The sequence below is a fragment of the Clytia hemisphaerica genome, unplaced genomic scaffold (assembly GCF_902728285.1).
Source record: "Clytia hemisphaerica strain Z4C2 unplaced genomic scaffold, Clytia hemisphaerica genome assembly, whole genome shotgun sequence".
NCBI lineage: Eukaryota > Metazoa > Cnidaria > Hydrozoa > Leptothecata > Clytiidae > Clytia > Clytia hemisphaerica.
Window position 1 is genome coordinate 27805 of NW_027103945.1, and position 15233 is coordinate 43037.

The following is a 15233-nucleotide window of genomic DNA, read 5'->3' on the forward strand; positions in this document are numbered from 1 at the left end:
ACAACTAACAGCACACTAATACCATAAGGCCTGTTTGATAGGCTATCCACAAGATAGGGCAAAATTTGAAAACAAAAGCTCTTCCCACGACCAGTGGGGGTGTTAACAATTACATGTTTCCTTTCCAAAAAAGCTTTAACAGCTTCTCGTTGAAAGTCATAGACTTCCTCAATGTTAAAAAAGATTTTTGATACCTCCTTTAAATGCTTATCGAAGTTTTCTGAAAACTTTTCTATGTTTCTTGATGCTTCTCTGACAGCCATTTTGTTTGTTTTGATTTTGATCAGAAAACTTCACGGCATTTCACAAAAAAACGCAAAACTCTCCGCCGCGCCTGGTTTGAGAAATCTCAAACCAGAAAAGACAATGACAGCAGACCCTCTACGGGAATGAATTTTGAAATTAGCCGTAGAATCGGGTTTGTGTACAGACAAATCGCGTGCCATCTCCTTGCTTTCAACAAGTGCGATAATGTCATTGATAGGTGTATCTAGTATGTCTTTCACACCTAGTATCTCTCGACGAATATCAGAATCTACAATACCCGCTATCAAAATATCTCTAATAATTGAATCTGTGAAATCAACAGTGTTATTGCAGGTACATTTCGTCTTATAATCACAAGTCACTGCCTTTCCTCTGACACGAGAGGCAAATATACGAAATTGTTCATCAAGCTGTTGAATCATGTTCATCAGCTCGGTCCTGGTGACACAAGTGGCAACAGCAACAACGGCAAGTGATCTCATTAGCGCCAAAAGTTCATCAGTGGGACGATTCATAATTCCCGGATTCTCTCTCCAAGTGCCTGGCTGGCACATTGGAACAGTTGAGTCGAGCAATCATTTGGGTCAAGACCCGATCCATTCACAAATGCATCCCAGCGGTGAATAAATAAGTTCCAATCTTCTTGGTTGAGGCCACTATCCACTTTGGGCCGATCCAACTTTGGTCCAGGGGTGACATGTGTGCGACCACCCATATGAATCGTGCTGTGTGCAGAAAGAAGGGTGCATGCGACATTCTCTGATGATCCCGCTGGTGTCTTGTAGTTACAACCAGGGATTGAACATTGCAATTCATCCATTAGAATAAGATTAACATGAAGAATGTCTTATTCATATGTTTATTTATAGTAACTATGAATGTTAATCTAAAGAACAAGAGAAAGATATATACATGACATAAAATCCTGTAATGAGCAAGTATTGAATTGTATTAAGAGACTTAATCATCGTAACTCTTTAAGATCAATGTCTACCTTTGATTAAGATCCCTCATGAAAAACTTTTAGATGTAATGAACCAAATTACATACTTCTGCTTTCAAGGTGGCTCGCACGAGTTACTTTCTTTGTCTAAGTCTAGGGCTAGCTGGGTTGCCAAAAATTGAAATTTACAAAACCGCTCTTTAAAGAGGCACTTGAATACCTCATGAGCAATTGCTATTTCACATTTGGTAATAAAATCTTTAGACAAACAATAGGTATTCCGATGGGCTCGGACCCAGCTCCCTGTATGGCTAATTTGTTCTTATATCATTTTGAAAGTCAATGGGTGAAAAGCCTCAAGAAAGAAAATTTACAAAAAGCAAGGCGCTTTTCAAACACTTTTCGATTCATCGACGATCTTTTAACAATCAATGATGACAATATATTTATGGAAAACTATAAAGAAATCTACCCTCCTGAACTTCAACTCTTGAAAGTTCAGGCGATACTATTACTTTTCTAGATCTCATTAACCAATGACAACGGTTACATAGATGCAAAACTCTATGACAAAAGAGATAACTTTCCTTTTTCGATTGTTCGTCTTTTATTTGCGTCGAGCAATATTCAATCTCGGATGTTTTATAACTGTGTGGGAGCTGAAATTTTGAGGATTGGTAGGGTCTGTTCCAGTGTGAACAATTTCATTAGTGCAAGTATGTCTCTCATTGATAGAGCAAAGAAGCAAGGAGCAAAGATTACACGGTTGGAAAAAGTTTTGAGGAAAATGTATGGTCGCCATCAAGTTTGAGAACCTTTTGTAATGCGAAAAAATTTTCAGATTCACTACTCCACATCTAAACAACAAAAAAATTTTGGACTTGTCACTGTTTCTTTTTTACTAATTTACTAATTTTCATTTATTTTTAATCGATAGAGTCGTTTTTATATATCAATGTGTTGTAACTTTTTCTCTCCCCAGTATATTTGTAGTTTGTGTCTAAGTTTGCTGAGTTTGTTTCATTTCCTAATTTGTTTCCAATTTTTTTTTTTTTATTTCAATCTCTTTAATCACCAAAACAATGTGGTATAAATAATAAACAAGACGACTTGAAGTCGAAAATTTCGCCTAAAGTTTAAACTGCATGGGAAAAAACAAGAAGTAGAGATGGAAGCTAATCTGAAGTCTACTTTACATCGAGCCTTGATGAAACAAATTTATATGAACAACGAGGCTCAAAATCGCTAAAAAGATAAGATCAATTTACGAACAATGGTTATTTAATTCTTAAGAACTAATAACTGAAGGGCATATCACCAACTATAAAGGGTTATTAATTTGATTCTTATAGAGTATATGCTTATAAGAAAAATACCTTATCAGGGAAAACTTCGTCCAAGTGAGGAATATCTTTCCCCGACGAAAATTTACCCTGGCCTTAATGCTACCAGCAAGTGACGAATATTTTTCCGCGACGAAGTTTTCCCCGATAAGGTAAATATGTTCATATTGCGCGCCATCCCTTGATTACTTTGTAAGAACTAATTACCGAAGTAGTCTGGCCGAAATACAATAAAACAGGGGTGAACGTAGAAAAAAATTCCGCGTAAACTTTCTTGGTACCGTTGGAAGCGAAATTTTATGTAGATTATCATACTCAGAGCCTCACGATGAGGCCCTTGGGGAAAACTTTTGGTAAAATCAAGACTGAAGTGTACTTCTTCGCCCCAAAACAGATACGTTTTTAGCAGTGTACTGGTCATCAGCTACACTAAAAACCTATCAAAGCAAAGCTATTCAAAGTCTTTGAAAGTCAGCGCTATCCCCATGTGCTTTCGCCTTGCACTTGACCCATTTCATATCATGGATGACACTGTTTAATTGCTTTTGGTTTCCAGAAATGTGTTTGTTGGGAACCCCCCTCCAGATTTTTGAGACAGGGGTATACATATTTGAGTGTTTTGAAAGACACCTACCATTGAAAGGATAGCACTTTTCAAGGCATTTTATATCGAAAATGGGTCCTAAGTGTTTTATTTCACCAATTTTTTTCCCCAAGGGCCTCAACATGAGGCTCTGAGTATGTTAAACCTCGTAAAATTCCGCTTCCAACGATACCAGAAAGTTTACGCGGAATTTTTTTCCAGGTCAACTTTTATTTCTGCCAGACTAAAGGGTATATCACTGTTTATCAAGAGTTATCGATTTGATTCTTATAAAGTATATGCTTATAAGAAAAATAAATATGCTCACATTGCGCGCCATCCCTTGTTTACTTTGTAAGAACTAATTACCGAAGGCTATATCACCTTCTATCGAGAGTTATTGATTTGATTCTTATAAAGTATATGCTTATAAGAAAAATAAATATGCTCACATTGCGCGCCATCCCTTGTTTACTTTGTAAGAACTAATAACCGAAGGCTATATCACCTTCTATCGAGAGTTATTGATTTGATTCTTATAAAGTATATGCTTATAAGAAAATGCTCATATTGCGCGCTATCCCTTGTTTACTTTGTAAGAACTAATTACCGAAAGGTATATCACCGTCTATCAAGAGTTATTGATTATATTCTTATAAAGTATATGCTTATAAGAAAAATAAATATGCTCACATTGCGCGCTATCCCTTGTTTACTTTGTAAGAACTAATTGCCGAAGGGTATATCACCGTTTATCAAGAGTTATCGATTTGATTCTTATAAAGTATATGCTTATAAGAAAAATAAATATGCTCACATTGCGCGCTATCCCTTGTTTACTTTGTAAGAACTAATTGCCGAAGGGTATATCAGCGTTTATCAAGAGTTATTGATTTGATTCTTATAAAGTATATGCTTATAAGAAAATAAAGAAAAAATCCAAACCCTGAAGCTAAAGACCAAGGACACTTGTATAGCGAAGCTGGACTGAGTACAACGGCTATTTCTCTTTCTCTTTTTAACACATGTCTGTCGTAGCGAATCCACGAACCCCGGTCAGCGGTTGAGAATATTTTTTTCAAATTAATTGAAATAATTAGTTGTTGCAAAGTTTATTAGTTTTCATAAGGGACTTTTTTGCAAGGTTTTATATTTGACTTTATCTTTAATGAATATTTTTTAAATAAAATATAAGTTTGATCAATTTATAAGCCAAAAACCTTGAAAAAGGGTCTTTCGAAAAAGTTAAATTGTAAATTACGTAAGTTATTTCAAGGTGTAACAAATATTTTAAACAGCTCTTAGAAGGTTGAAGTTGAAAATGACGAAGAAAAAATGAGTAAAAAATAGCCTAAACTCGCCTAAACTTTCACCAAAGTACCCAAATCTTATAATGGCTATAGCAAGATGTCGAACAAGGAACGGAATACATCATACTACAGCTGCTAAAAGCAAAATCTAAACATCATTCACGAGAAAGAAAATTTTCTCTTTTTTAATGATTTGATCGTATAATGGTGTGATAAAACTCATTAAAAAGTAATTGTTCGATTGTTGTTTTCTTATTATTGCAATCATTTCAAAGGAATTTCTTAAAATATTTTTAGCAACAAACTTTCCGTGCAAAATCCATCTGTCTGACGATGGATTTTCATTGTTAAGTACTTTTATTGAAAAGTATTTCTGATTGGTTGAAAAAACACGAGGAACGACCTCTTATTGGTCAAAGAAAGACAATATCTATTATTACGACGACACACATGGTTCAAAGGAAATAAATTTGTGCTCAGTCCAGCTACGCTATACAAGTGTCCTTGTAAAGACACAAAGATATATGACGTAATCCAAAGAAAACCCGCGAAAATCGTCCGTGGTTATACGAGCGTGTAGTTTGTAAATTGAATTTAGTGAGTTTGTCCACCGTATCGAGTACTTTCGTTTTCCAATTTTTTTATTACACCGCCGCCGCCGCCGCCGCGAAATGCTATCGTAATACTTTCGCTAGGCGAAATTAAAAATTGTCCTCTAGATATATCTACAAGTTTTCGTTTTTCTTAAAAAGTAAAAATGTAAAAATGCACTCATGTGGTTACTAGTTGTCCTGGAGGAAAGATTGCGCTGACCAACGGGGCCTATCCGGGCAGGCTAAATTCCAAGCACTTTTCTGTGGCCGTTATACGGCCAGAAAACTCAATTTTAAATTGAGTTTTGAAACTCAATATTTGAAGAAAAAAATTTTTTTGAGTCATAAAAAGTCAGAAAAATATAGACAGTAAACCTTAGTAAACAATAGTCAAAGTTGGTAGGGTTCATTTTTTGGACTTCAGTGGAGCGCCCCCGTCGGTTGACAAGGGTAGTTCCCCCGGATTTCTTTTGTTCTTCAAGCATTTCTTTCCATCAGGGGCCGTAAGCTTTAAAAAAGACCTGTTTTAACCAGTCTAGAAGGGCTAATTTTCAAAAATTTTCTCCCGTCGGCGCCAACCATCATGGCGTCTCCTTAGACACTAATTAAGGGACACTAAACTACGGCCCTATCACCCTAACACCTACCACGTTCAAAGTGGAGCCGCGGCTCCTATCCATGCATGGTTAAAGTGTATTCTATTATAGTTATATACTAGTAAACAATAATTTTGTTTATGTTACGACAGAAAAGTACTTATTTTTGTTGCATTTAAATTCTTGATATCATTAATAAACTCTTAACTAGGAGTCCGTTAGGGGGGGGGTCTCAGATAATAGCAATGGCATGGCTGAAACTCAATTCTAGATCAAAAAGCGGCCAGTGGGAAAAGTGCTTGGAATTTTGCCTGCCGGAGGAATACCAGCAATATTGCACCCAGGATCACCATGTGGCCCCATGAGGCCGTTCAAGAATAAAGTTAAAAATCGGGCCTAATGGAAAATCTCTGGTGTGCGTAGTCGTATGGAGCTAAAGATAGTAAAAGACACGACCTAATTAAGATAAATAGGAATTGTGTAACCAAACAAAAATGAGGCCTTGAATGACTAAAACATATGTGAATAAAGCCTCACATCACAATAGGAAAATCCACAAGAAAAAGATGTAGTGTACGGCCACTCGGTTACGGGGTTCCGAACCGGGCTCTCGGTCAACCTTTCAACTTCTTATCTGTCTTTCTGCTGTACTTCACTGTATGGTCAGAGATTTTAAACTTTTTTGTTTACAATTTGTTGGCCCAGCTAGCTTTAGCGTACTGGGCCTTTCATTAGCATTCTGCCCGGTGTCAGTGTGTAACAATTTACTAGGCGATACGCGTTTTCAAGCACAGCACAGGCTAGTACATATTGTGAAGGATTTGATTGGCTGTTAGAACATGATTGACAGAATAAAAAACAATTGAAATCGTCTTTATTGGTTAAAAACATAAAGGAGAAAATACAATTAACTATTAAAACTATAAGAATATAACAGATGTAGTACGTTTTAAGAAAAACAATGTGATTTACACAGAAATAATCGTAACAAACCTTCTTCTCTTTAGGAAGATGTTCTTTTAAAAAAAAGTTGTTTTTACATTTCTCTATCATGTGAACAGTTCAGTTGTTCACGTGTTAGGAAAAAAACTAACATCTCTGTATATAAGATTAAATATTATGAAGTATTTCTCATTATTGTAAATAAGAGATAGCCGAATGGTCTAAGGCGTCTACGGCTTGTATTAGCGACTCCAGGTTCAAATCCCCTCTGCTACTCAAGTTAGCAACTCCAGACGATTTTTAAAAGTGTTTTAAATCATTTGAAACCATTTCTATCTGAAAGGGCATTAAAAAAGAAAAAAAATGAGGGGTCATAGAGTTTTCTATGACAAGCGGTTTTTGAGTTATCGCATTTTTAATGGCTGAAAAATCAGCAATTTTTGGGTAAAAAGGCTTAAAAATTTATACTGTAAAAATATATAAAACGTGTCAATTTTATGCACTTTCAATACAAATTCTAACTTCAAAAGTTAGTAACATTTGATATACTTTAGCTAGCAACCTGAAATTTTCAGGGAATCCTCAAAAACATCAGTACTTTTCAAAAATCTAAAAACATAAGCTTATGATGCATTCTGTTTGTCATAATTATGCGAAATGTTGCATAAATTAGGCTAATTATTAGGAAAAATAAGTTTTCAAGGATAAAAAGCCTCCCTGACAAGCCAAAAATGTGCCACACATTACCGTTCCATGAGTTTATCAGACAAACTACGATATATATCAGTTTTGGACATATTCTAGAGAATGCTTTGATAAGGAATCGCTAAAAACATGCATAATTTATGCGATTTAGAGGAAAATAAGTCATATCTTTCGATCTATCATGCGTTTCTGTTCAAATTTTTCAGAGAACTTTTGAAATAACTTAAGGAGTGGTAAAAAATGTTGAAACAGTGAAAAACTGTAGATAATTTATACAAAAGTGCAAAAATATGCATAATTTATGCGATTTTGAAGGATTTAAAGGAAAAATACTAGACAACATCCCATCTAGCATGTGCTTTAGGCAGAATTTTTCAGGGCACCTTTGAAATTACCTACTGAGGGAGCAGAAATGCAATAACTGCGAAAAAAACCATTTATACATTGCGCAAATTGGCAAAAAATGCATAATTTATGCGATTTAAGGGAAAATAAGCCATATCTTCTGATCTAGCATGCGCTTTTGTTCAAAATTGTCAGGGCACCTATGAAAAGTCCTAAGGAGGGGTCAAAAATGTTGTTACAGTGAAAAACTGCAGATAATTTATACATAAGTGCAAAAAAATGCATAATTTATGCGATTTTAAAGGATTTTGAGGAAAATACAAGACAACTTCCCATTTAATATGCGCTTTAGGCAGAATTTTTCAGGGCATCTTTGAAATTACCTACTGAGGGAGTAGAAATGCAATAACAGTGAAAAAAACATTTATACATTGCGCAAATTGGCAAAAAATGCATAATTTATGCGATTTAAGGGAAAATAAGCCATATCTTCTGATCTAGCATGCGCTTTTGTTCAAAATTTTCAGTGCACCTTTGAAATGACCTAAGGAGGGGTCAAAAAATTTGTTACAGTGAAAAACTGCAGATAATTTATACAAAAGTGCACAAATATGCATAATTTATGCGATTTTAAAGGATTTTGACAATTTCCCACCTAGTATGCACTTTAGGTCGAATTTTTCAGGGGTACCTTTGAAATTACCTACTGAGAGATCAAAAGTGCCATATAACAGTTTATAATATAACTCTTGATAAACCTAACTGTTGAAACTTTGAAAGTCAGATAAGCATAGGGAACTGAATACTAAAAATATTAACTGTATACCTTTAACTTGTGATCAAATCTTTTTCTGTGTTACAGGGTGCCGACTGCCAGTGAATCAACTGCAAGACAACTCAATACTTTATGACAGCCATACAAGTTTCAAAATTTGTCTATATAATTAACTGATAATTTAGTTTCTGAAAAATAAATAAACAGACTAAAGGATGATTAAACAGACTCAGAATTTTTAAATGGATAGAATATTAAACCAATTTTCATATCAGCTATGTCAAATCAAATATAAAAAAGTAGTCTTTCCTATAGGCTTTAGATAGATCTTAAATTGTCTTTCAACCATTTAAATTTTTTTAATTGTTAATCTCTTTTACTGACAATAAATTAGAATACTCTAGAATAAACTTACAACTGTTTACTAAGGGAATAGTTTAGAAATTCATATTATGTATAACTTAAATAAATATCTGATGTTTTTCTAAGACAAGAAAGAGTCGAAATCAATAAAGGTGCAATTCAAACTGATTGAAAAAAATTCCAAAGTCTAATATTGCTTCATAGGCTAGTTTTCAATACATTTCTTTTATAAACAGCTATTTGTATCTGTCCAACTTGTTTACTGATAATTAGAAGTGCTTATTATTTAAATTTTCGATATCAAAATATCATGATCAGAATAAATTAATAAATAATTAAAATATTTTTTTACAATGGAACAGTTAGATACAATTAATATTTTCAATATTTTATGTACAACTTTATAAATATATTCAATGATTTTCTAGGAAGAAGAAAGAGCTGAACTTAAAAAAGATTCTTTCAAGTTTAGTTTTCGAATCTTAGTGACAACAACAACAACAGAATTTTATAGTTTTCAAATCTTAGTGACAACAACAACAACAGAATTTTATAGTTTTCAAATCTCAGTGACAACAACAACAACAGAATTTTAAAGTTTTCAAATCTTAGTGACAACAACAACAACAGAATATTATAGTTTTCAAATCTTAGTGACAACAACAACAACAGAATTTTAAAGTTTTCAAATCTTAGTGACAACAACAACAACAGAATTTTAAAGTTTTCAAATCTTAGTGACAACAACAACAACAGAATTTTAAAGTTTTCAAATCTTAGTGACAACAACAACAACAGAATTTTAAAGTTTTCAAATCTTAGTGACAACAACAACAACAGAATTTTAAAGTTTTCAAATCTTAGTGACAACAACAACAACAACAGAATTTTAAAGTTTTCAAATCTTAGTGACAACAACAACAACAGAATTTTAAAGTTTTCAAATCTTAGTGACAACAACAACAACAGAATATTATAGTTTTCAAATCTTAGTGACAACAACAACAACATCATTACATAGTTTTCAAATCTTAGTGACAACAACAATAACAACAACAACAGAATTTTAAAGTTTTCAAATCTTAATCTTAGTGACAACAACAACAACAGAATATTATAGTTTTCAAATCTTAGTGACAACAACAACAACAGAATTTTATAGTTTTCAAATCTTAGTGACAACAACAACAACATCATTACATAGTTTTCAAATCTTAGTGACAACAACAATAACAACAACAACAGAATTTTAAAGTTTTCAAATCTTAGTGACAACAACAATAACAACAACAACAGAATTTTAAAGTTTTCAAATCTTAGTGACAACAACAATAACATAATTTTTAATTTTGACTTTCAATTTCTAATTTTTACTTTCAAATTTTAGTGACAACTAATCATCAAAATTTCTCCTTAAATGAATACAAGAAGGCCCTTAGTATTGAGGCGTGTTTAAGTGCAAACAATACAGGGAAGAACGCAGACATAAAACAACGGGCTGAACTGTTGGATCAATTAATCCAACAAGTAGTGAAACCTTTGTGCTCAATTGCAGCACAAAACAACAACACAACACAACGCCAGCCAACAAACCAATTAACATTAAACCGTGTACAACTATATCATCAACAACACTTGCTCAAAACCAAAAAAGAAAAAAAGGCATATATAAAGAAATAAAAAAAAATAAAAAACTATTGTAATATTGAAATAATCTCAAGGGCGGTGGTACTCATTCATGACAAATTTATTGTTACTGAAATTGATATGGTAAACTGGTTGAGGATTTGGATTGGACATTATTTGGTTTTGAGCTAATGTTGATGATGATGTAGTTGTTGTTGTAGGGTTTAATGCTAATTGGTTTGTTGGCTGGCGTTGTGTCGAGTTGTTGTTTTGAGCAGGAAGTGAGCTCAAAGGCTTCACCGCTTGTTGGATTAACCGTTCCAACAGTTCAGCTCGGTCCTGTAAATGTCTGCGCTCTTCCCTGTATTGTTGGCGCTTATGGTGCCTTTCGATTTTAAGGGCCTCCCTGTATTGATGCAGGGAGAAATTTGGAAAATTTCCACCAGTTGGGTGATTATTAGCAGCCAACTGAACAAAATTGTTGCCTCTACCTCTGCGTTTTCGTTTTGAAGATTTTGATTTTGTTGTTGTTGTTGTTGTTGTTGTTGTTGTTGTTGTTGTTGTCGGGGCATTCGATGTGGTTGTTGTTGAGGCGTTAGATGTGGTTGTTGTTGCTGTTGTTGAGGCGTTCGATGTTGTTGAGGCGTTTGATGTTGCTGTTGTTGTTCGGGATGTGGTTATTGTTATTGTTTGGGATGTTGCTGTTGTTGTTCGGGATGTGGTTGTTGTTGGTGTTGTTGTTGTTGTTGTTGATGATGGTGCTGATGATGTTGTCGATGCTGTTGTCATTATTGTATTTGTTCGGGGTTTGGTTGGTTTGGTTGTTGTTGAAGTGGTTCTCGCTATGCTCGTTTTGGTTTTTGATGTTGATGATTTTGAGGAAGTTTTTCTGGCTTTTGATGTTGTTGTTGTCGGGGCTTTTGTTGTTGTTGTTGTCGGGGCTTTTGTTGTTGCTGTTGTTGGGGGTATTACTATTGTTGTTGTTGTTGTTGTTTGGGATGTGGTTTTTCTTTTTTTGGCAGCCATCGCCAATGTAGCTGCCATTTCTTCGTCATCGAAAAAGAACATTTTGCTAAAATTATTTAGCTAAAAAGAAAACGAGATTAAGCAGGATTAAAAAAAAAGGTTGAACTTACCGCATGTGGATAAAATTTATCCACTTAATTTTTTTGAAATCGTAAACTTAATTTGACATCAGAAAAGTAAAAATTGATTTCAGATATTGCTTTAAAACAGAACTTTGCTTCGAAGGAAAATTTGAGTAAGAAGGAAACCCAATATTCAATGTCAACTTAATTCTAAAAACATCATCAGCTGTGAGAATTTCATGGTTGAAATGAATTATTTCAAAAATATACTTCACTACATAGAATAAACTGAATTAATAGAAGCTGGCAAAAAGTAAATTTAAAACTAAAAAACTTGGTGATGCCCCTCCCCGCATCACTTTGTCCTCTCCTCCACCACCACGAATGAGACGGTCCATACTAATTTAAATATCAACACAACATTAACTGAAATTATAATGAAAACATCAACAGTAACTTGGAACAACTGTGGAAATTTCATTAAAGAACTTTAAAAATAAATCATGATGAAAACATCATCAGCAATTTTGAAACAGCTGTGGAAATTTCATTGATGAACTCAATTATTTCAACGATTTTTTTAACTTTTTTGTTTTTGTTTTTGTTTTTTTTTCTTCTGCTTTTTTTTCTTTTTTTTTGTCGACAACTTCTTTGTTTGGTATGCTGCCAAGTACAATGATGCAATTCATCCTCCATTCCTTAACCACCTGAATAACATAAGGATCCTCAAACCCATCATATGCAACCTGAAACTCGCATTCATCATCAAATTCGTCATCATCTAAGACAGTTATAACATTACCTTCAAACCATTTATCAAAACCATCATCGTCCCATTTGTGTTTGATCCTTTTACAAAGAAATGTTGGAATTTTGCTTTCTTTTCCCGGATTGATTTTTACCTTCTTCGAACTGGATATTTCCTTTACTAGTCTTGCATCCCCACTTGCATTTAATTCTTCTTTGAGTTTCTTTAGCTTTTCCTGACGAGGATCATTTTCTTTAACCCGACAAAAAACATCACGAGCTCTTTCTGCCGGGGAATTTGACAATTCATCAAAAATATTGCACAAATGGGTCTTTAACGTTTCTAAGTCATATTTCTTGTACCCCTTTTCACCTTTTTCCCCTAATTGGAGTAGCTTTCTATTTGAAAAACTTTGTTGCAAAACTTTTTTCCTAAATGCAACCTGGGCCTGCAAATTATTAGTTGCCTCTTTAACTCCTGCCTCACAAATTTTCTCAACCATAATCTTATCAGTAAGGAGCCCCCCTACTTTATCTAAATTCTTAGTAGCTATTTCTTTTTCATCACTTATCTTTTGTACCTTTATCTCCTTTTCCACCTTTTTTCTATCCATGCTATCAATTTTGTATTGCAAAATTTTGGCCCTCTTAGATCTATTTTCTTTTATTAGCTTTCTTTTATTTTTCCGTGCCATTGCAATCAAGAACTTGATTTCCTCTTCACTCTTACTCAACAGCCAATCATTTGTCTTATTCTGACTGTACATAATCGCACCAGCAACTGCTAAGGTTGTCATGTTTGGTTTCATGCTCAAGATTCTGTCCAATGAGGCAAACGCACGCTCAGGAGCTAAATTATGCCTAGGACAGTTGGTTGTCTCTTTCACAATTTTTTCACTTGGCTGAAAGTATTTGCCACCAGGTAATTGATCTTTTAGCTGACTTCTAACCATGATGGAGCAAGAACAGCAAATAATTTCAAGGCACTCTTGAGTTAAGCAGTCTAATAAAGGATCTTCGGTCTCTCTGAACAGTGCTTTATAAATGTTACAATTACTGGTGACATACTTTTCTTCAAAAAAAGTCTTCCCTTCAAGCATAGATGATGCATCCCGGCTACACAATTCAAGATAATCTGACAAATCCTTCCACATTGAATTCAGCAAAAAAATATGACCTTCTTCTTCAAGTATTCTAAATAAAGGACCTGATACCATTTTATTAAAAACTCCAAGAGCTCTATTAGAGGCTAAAAAAATTTGATTATCAATATCTTGCTTGACCGAGGTGTGCAAAAAATTTGTTCCGTCCAATGCTGAAGCAAATTCACTCAACTGATCTTTATGGTAGTAAGCTGCTCCGCCCAATACAAATATAATATTAAAGCGATGGTGCATAAAAGAAACCATCCTATCAACAATTTCTCTCTTTTTCAAAAACGCTCTCCACTCTTCCGCTTTTCCACTCTTCTGATCACCATGGTTGTATGTTGTCAGTTTGGACAATTCATAAAGCAGGCTGTAAGTTCTAGATTTAGTTGCTTTCTGGAAACCCCCATGTGTACTACCTTCCTCTTCTACTGCTTTTTCCCACTCTATTAAAGCATTTTCAGCATAAACCCCAAGATTATGTATAATATGCAGACCACAAAACAAGTGATGAATAGTTGAAACATCTTTTTTCTCTTCTTCAGGTAAGAGGTTGTAGTTTTCAATAACTTCTGGTAAGATGCCTTCCCTATACCTCTGAAATTTTTGATGAAAAGTTAAGTTTCCAATTGTTCTATCCGTCATCAATACTTTAATAGAGTGAATCAGTTTATACTTTACAGATTCTGCGTTTGTTGATGGAAATGTCTCTGACATCAGGGTCAGGATAGCCTTAGTTTCCTCTAAATAAGATTGTGCCTCCCCGCTATACATGTCTGCAATTCCTAATGTGAGGGTGCCTGAATCAGTAGAAACATGATAGCTTCCAACTTCTTTTGAACTTGTACTTAGTACCATCTGTATGTAAAACATTGTGAGAACTGTTCAGCATTACCTCGGCACCTTGTGAGCGCTAGATACCAAATTCATTTCAGCTAAAAATTCAGCAACTAAAGACTTACAAGGCAACCTATAACATTTAATTCCAGCAAGTTGATCTAATACAGCCTCGATCGCAGGAGAAACACTTTCCACGGCGATATTCATTTTGAGTAATTGATAACAGAGGGAGCGGATCTTATCATCGTATTGACCATTAGAAAAAACATTTACCGTCTCCTTTTCTTTCAACGACTCGTACTTTTGCTTTAGCTCTTCATTTAGATTCTCTAAATAACTAATGCGCCCCTTCTGCTGATTGATCTTATCTAGGTCTTTACGGGGTACATTTTCTAAATACCAAACTTTTTTTCTATTTTTTTCAGCCATGTTTTTGTAAAGTTCAACGTCAGTTTCTAACTTTAAAATCTTCTTGGTCAATTCAATTTTCTTATCATTTCTTCTGTCTATTCTCTGATTGAGTATTTTCATTTTGTTATAAAATCCTTTACGGACTTCTTGTTTAGTGACATTGAGCAGTTTATTTTTGGCTTTGTAAAGAGTTAATTGGTGTTTAAGTTTCTTGTTTTCATGGGTTAAGGCATTTATTTGTCTGTTCAAGAGCTTTGTATCTCCTAATAACTTTGACTTTTTTCTTGAAGATGGCGGTTTAAAATTCAATGAAGCCATTTCTCCGAGAAATGAACTAGAAAGGCTTTCATTTTTTCTTTGTCTTTCAAAAGAAATGTCCTTTTGGATCAATGAAGAGGAAAGTATGTCGTCACTTGAGTTTTGAGATAAGTTCTCGACACTACAGTCTATCAAACTGCTATCCAAATCAGATATCCCAGGACAGGCAGAAGAAGAAGGAATGGTGAGAAATTCATCTAATTCAGCGATCTTGATCTCTGATCTCTGATTGTAGGAACTGTATCAAATTTTCCCTTCATATGAAATGGCTTATCTAGAAATTCTTTTTT

The 15233-nt window shown here is 34.3% G+C and overlaps 1 protein-coding gene across 1 annotated transcript; it reads right to left on the reverse strand.

The window, feature by feature from the left end:
- Nucleotides 1-12042: 12042 nt before the first annotated feature.
- Nucleotides 12043-15191, reverse strand: LOC136809947 (uncharacterized). Its single transcript, XM_067066512.1, has one exon. It carries the CDS (start codon nt 14245-14247, stop codon nt 12043-12045), a length of 2205 nt encoding a protein of 734 aa, XP_066922613.1. The 5' UTR covers nt 14248-15191.
- Nucleotides 15192-15233: the final 42 nt, after the last annotated feature.